Genomic DNA, 5,747 nt, shown 5'->3' with positions numbered 1-5,747 from the left:
AATTTAAATTTCAAAAATTAATGTTGGTTATTACACTCCATAAAAGACTTTGTGACACCTGTAACACAATTGATAAAATTAATTAATTTTAAAATAACTTACTGATTAATGGCTACATATGTTTATCTTTGTCATATTAATAAATATCCTATTGTAAAATTACAATCTTCTAATTTTTTAATATTTTATTTCTTTAAATGAGGTTACTTTTACTTTTATTTTTGTTATATTAATTGAAAAGGTAATAACAATAAAAAAAAATCATTTTAAAAGAGAAAATAATTATATATAAAGGGAAGATAACCGATAATTCTATGACACATTTTAAAAGAAGAGAAAAAAAGAGATAACTTCAGACAGGAATGAAGCAGATGTTCCAGAGTCCTCACGAAGAAGGCGGATATGGTCTAATTATCGACATAGTTCGTATCAGATTCAAATGCTTGAAGGGTATGGATACTTATTTCTCATTTCTTATCGTGTATTCCTTTTTTTCTATTTAATGAGTTAATATATTCATTGATTTAATAAATAAATCTAGAATAGTTTGGTTAATTTCTTTATTTAAATTAAATCACATGTTTATTTTAAATCAAGTTTAGTTGATTGGATCGAAAACTCTATTTTTATTTTAAATAACACATTTTTTAATATTTGTTTTTTTTATGATAGGGTAACTTTGATCTATTATAGATCTTAGATTTATATATCATTACAATTTATTTTTTAAAAATGAAATTTATTGATTCTAAATTAATCATGAGACTACGAGGATACGACAAATTCATATCTTTTAATGTTTCAAAACTTGATTAACAATGATATATTTCTCGTTACATATTATTAATTGTGGTATTAATGAATGATTTTATTCTTTAAAAAAATTGTAACACATCTAAATTATTTAATATTATTATATACGTAATTTCTTTTTTATTGTAAATCTCTTGTCAAGAAAGTACTTTTAATTTAAATTAATGGAGTTATCAATTTGATTGTTTTTCCTTTATTATAAATTAATTAATTACAAATTATTGTAATGAAGGAATTATTTTAAAATTCAATAATTTAATAACTTTTCAAAGATTGAATCATTTAATATGGTTTTGGTTTGAGAAAATTAATCAAACACATGAATGAAATTCTTTAGGTAAAGAGTTAATCAAAGAAAAAAATGTTGAAGCACAACACACATACAAGGAATTGACTTTTTTTATATTCCAAGTAAATATAAATGAATACTGATTTTTTATGGGTTTTAAAATTGAAGGTTCTTCAATCAACATCAACATCCGAGCGAACATGATCGTTGTCGAATCGGAAGGGAGATTGGACTCACACCAAATCAAGTAAAGTCTTGGTTCCAAAACAAGAAGACTGCTCTTAAGGTACATAACTCAAAATTTTCATATCATTATATGTTTCAATAGTTAGTATATCTTTTTATGCCACCGAATGATATTATTTGGTGGCATCAATTGGTTAGTCTAACACATGCGTTATATACCTTGTTTATCGTATTTTGTAATATTTTTAAATCACCCACTATAAATGGATATGATTTGCATTCAATTGATTTGAAAGAATGATGACAAGGTATATATTACAAATAATATTTTCTTTTATTAATTGCGGTAAACTCAAAAGTTGATCTATGAGAAAGAAACCAAACAATTGCAAACAAAGTACCTAATATGAGCCTCTTTTCCTTTCACCAAATTACATTCTTCCTAAGTCTTTTAGTATCTAAATATTTGTATGCAGAAGAAGAAATCGTTAACACCCCAAGAGGAAAACCAAATGCTACAAGCTGAGAACCTCTCAATGCTACATGTCCCGATAAACCAAGACTTACTACCACCAATGCAATCCAATGGAGCATGTATAGGACAATCGTCAATGGAACCGGTCAATCATATCGTCGCTAATGCTCCTATCGTTGCTAATGGAAATTTGATTGCTGTTAATACAAATATGAACCAGCATTTTGATTTTGAGATGTTGAACATGACAGAAACAGTCAGGCTGGCTAGGGATGAGCTAATGTGCCTGTTACATCTAAACGAGCCATTTTGGGTAAAAGATGTGTCGGACGGAAGATGTATCATTAATAGGGAGATATACGAAGTAACACTCATGAATAGAAATATCCGCAAAAATCACCGTAATAATGGATTGCGTACTCGCATTGAATCATCAAAATATGAAGCATCCTTGAACATGAGTGCTTTTAGAGTGGCTCAGATGCTAATGGATTCGGTTAGTCCTATAGTTCTTTTTTTTTATTTATTTAAAAATTCTTATAATACTACTATGTTTTTATTCATATTTATCAATTTTATTTTATTTTTTACAGAAAACGAGGGTAGAATATCTTTTTCCTACCATCATAACAAATGCCTTCACAATCCATGACTATGGAAATCAAGTATTGCCTCGCCAAGTCGGGCCTCTAAAACTGGTACAAATAACTCGCCATATTGATTAAAATTGATGACATATATACCCGGTTTGATATATATATATGTGTCATATATGTTTGGATATATATGCAGGAATATGAGCAAATACAATTGTCAACTGCATCCATGGTTCCAAGAGACTTCTACTTTGTTCGATTCTGTGAAAAGGTCACTGAAGGAACGTGGCTAATAGTTGAAGTGTCTCATGACTTCAATAATACCAATTTTCAACTGGATTCCCCCTGTCGGGCATGGAGGCGCCCTTCCGGCTGCATAATTAAGGATGTTTCTCCTGGAGTCTCTCAGGTATAGTACTGTTTAATAAATTAATGAATGAAGATTATTTGAAAATGAAACGGTTCCCTTTTAATGTTGTTGTAATTTGTAGGTGACATGGGTTGAACATGTTGAAATTGATCAAGACAAGGACCCAATTCATCTTCTTTATAAAGATGTTATCTTTGGGGGATTGGCCTTCCATGCAGATAGATGGGTCCAGATACTTTCAAGGTCTTGTCATAGGATTGATTCTTATAATAACATCTTGAAGAAGCAATTTGATGGTTCCCAACAAAACCTTGGAGGTGGTATATATATTATCCTTATCTCTTTTCTTTATTTTTTTTAATTAAGAAATTAAAAAGAATGAAATTAATCTGTTTACATTATATCTTTAGTGCTAGGTGCCATGGCCCAAGAAGAAATACAATGTATAATGAGAATAAGCAACAAGATGGTGAGGAAATTCTGCGCAAACATGAGCAAGAGAGACAAACTGGAAATGCCTGACCTTAAAGACAAAGGAATTTGTCTGTCTTTAATCCGGGATCAAGAAAACACTAACCCATCCAATAGCATGATCATCAACGCTGCTACCTCGTTTCGGCTTGACGCTTCATGTAAAATGATTCTCGATTACTTACAGAATGTTAACATGAGAACTCAGGTATTGATTGATGATCATTTGTTGTGTTTAATTTGTATTAATAAATGTTTTGTAATTAAAATTTAAATCTTTTAATTATTAGTGGGATGTTATCTGCTATGGACAACCAGCTGTGCAAGAGACTGCTCGCATTAAATTTGGAGATCAACTTGATAGTTCAATCTCTATTATTAAGGTAAATATAAGATCCAATAACACAACAATTAATTAATCCATTTGACAATATTTTTTTTGCAATATTGATATTATATCATATATTGCAGCCTAACATTGAATCTCAAAACAATGTGCGTGTGATCCAAGAGACTCTTGTGGATCCTCTTGGTGCTGTTGTAGCTTATGCTCCTATTGATCGGGATGATTTTAATGGAATATTATATGGGTCATGGCCGAAGACTGTTCTTCCATCAGGGTTTATCATATCTAAAGATGGAAATCCGGAATGCATGCGGATGGATTTCGGAGGAGCTTCGACTTCGAGAAATGTTGCGCCGCTCAACGGTTCACTCGTTACGGTGGCTTTCCATGTTATGTGTTATTCGAAGAACATCGATCCGGAATCCGTGGAAATTGTCACCTCTCTCATTTCCTCGGCAGTTGACAGCATAAAGTTGGCCTTCAAGTGCCCTGACCCCTCCGAGTGATCTTGATGGTTCATGGTTTATGGTTTAATTTTATCTATTATATTATGGTTTTATGAACCTAGCTATGTATTGAGAACTTAGATATTTCCTTTTCTTTTATGTAAGCTGGAGAACTTAAATACTTTATGCATTTTAATTGATGCCAATTCAAATTTCTTTAAGACTATATACTTAATGAAAAATGATTTGGGTTCAAAGGGTGGGGCTCAGATCGTAAAGCGAATCTACGTGGCAATGGTATTGCCACGCTGGATTTTTTCAATTTTAAAAAATAAAATTAAATAGTTTTAATTGTTTTGTCTTATTACTCTCTCTTCTCTTTCCCTCCTTTGTAAACCCTAATCGAGCCGTGAGGTATTTCATGTCTCGCCGTGGAAGCACTCAACTCTTTCCATCAATCTCTTATTGCCGCCACTTGTTCTCCGTCTCGCCGTGGAAGACCCTCGCTTCCTAATATTTACCCCACCTCGCCTCCTCTTGTATTCTCGGCGTACGTATTCTCCAATATCAAATCACTTTTTGTTGTCTATTCTTTAAGATCAATGAATTCTCTTACCGATATCAACATCTCATCTACCGTCCCCCTAACTCCTACATTGTTCTATTTGATGGAACCACTGTTGTAACGACTCCGAATGCACAAAAGAGGAAGACCATCCCGAAGACACGAAAGAGGAAGACCAACGATGTTGACAACCTATTTTGAAAGGTAAGTTATCTTTTGCGTGTTATATTTCGTAATAACTAGTTATATTGAGCGTAAAATATAGTTATATGAAGCGTACTAAGTAGTTATATGAAGCGTAATTAGTAGTTTTATGAAGCGTAATAAGTGGTTGTATGGAGTATAATATGTAGTTGTATGGAGCATAATAGGTAGTTGTATAGAGCATAATAAATAGATATATGGATCGTAATAAATAGTTATATATAGCGTTCACCTTTGTCATTTTTTCAGTTCGAAGTTGTCAAAAAGAAAATTGCCAAAAACAACGATTCCAAAAATCCGCACTTCTCCTCAGGGCCTATGTAAACTCGTGAATGGACTGTCGGACCTCCAGAAGCAAACTGTCAAGGACATCAGCTTCGGCTCTCTCCTTTCCTTACGTGTCTCCAAATATTTATGCTCAGTAAAGCTAAAATAAACTTAATAAAATGTTGAATTATGCTATATAGTTTATTGTTTGTGGTATCATAGTCAGATCATTTATTTGAAATATATATAATGGGGCAATCATCTCAATATAACGAAGCAACAAGTACAATATAACTCAATATAACCGATTTCAATAAATAATTAGTAATAAACTTGCTTTATTAATGAATGGTTTTAATATTCTTAAGTAATTAGTAATAACTTATATTATTTAAGATTGCACATGTTAATTATTTTATTATAAATCTCTTTTCAAAATTTAAACTTTAATTATAAATTCACTTTTAATTATTTTATATTATAAATGAACGGAGTTATCAAATTTACTTATTTTTTTGAGTTATAAAAATGAAGGAATTTTAAATGATGCCAACATCCAAGCGAATTGAATTGTCAACGGATTCGGAATGGAGCTTGGGCTCACACTAAATCTTGGTTCTAGAACAAAGAGGATTAATACAATTAATTCAAATTTTACAGCTAGATCATCGGTTACAGAAACCCCTGTTCTCTCTAAAAAAAAATAATAATATTAATAA

The 5,747-nt window shown here is 31.3% G+C and overlaps 1 protein-coding gene across 1 annotated transcript; it reads left to right on the top strand.

Moving 5' to 3' along the window:
• Positions 1-362: 362 nt before the first annotated feature.
• LOC124909901 (homeobox-leucine zipper protein HDG11-like) lies at positions 363-4,052 on the top strand. The gene is made up of 9 exons (XM_047450530.1): positions 363-481; positions 1,271-1,388; positions 1,765-2,259; positions 2,357-2,461; positions 2,556-2,768; positions 2,851-3,049; positions 3,140-3,408; positions 3,491-3,583; positions 3,672-4,052. The coding sequence occupies exons 1-9, from the start codon at positions 363-365 to the stop codon at positions 4,050-4,052; spliced, it is 1,992 nt and encodes a 663-aa protein (XP_047306486.1).
• The last annotated feature ends 1,695 nt before the right edge of the window (positions 4,053-5,747 follow it).

The sequence above is a fragment of the Impatiens glandulifera genome, chromosome 7, assembly GCF_907164915.1.
Source record: "Impatiens glandulifera chromosome 7, dImpGla2.1, whole genome shotgun sequence".
Taxonomy (NCBI): Eukaryota; Viridiplantae; Streptophyta; class Magnoliopsida; order Ericales; family Balsaminaceae; genus Impatiens; species Impatiens glandulifera.
This window is presented reverse-complemented; position numbering and strand designations above follow the sequence as displayed.

What these genes read in the sequence shown, in the direction of transcription:
- LOC124909901 (XM_047450530.1), top strand. Translation starts at nt 363, where the DNA reads ATGAAGCAGATGTTCCAGAGTCCTCACGAAGAAGGCGGATATGGTCTA. An exon ending in AAGTCGGGCCTCTAAAACTG is followed by an intron (nt 2,462 to 2,555) that starts GTACAAATAACT and finishes ATATATATGCAG; the next exon opens with GAATATGAGCAAATACAATT. An exon ending in ATGTTAACATGAGAACTCAG is followed by an intron (nt 3,409 to 3,490) that starts GTATTGATTGAT and finishes TTTAATTATTAG; the next exon opens with TGGGATGTTATCTGCTATGG.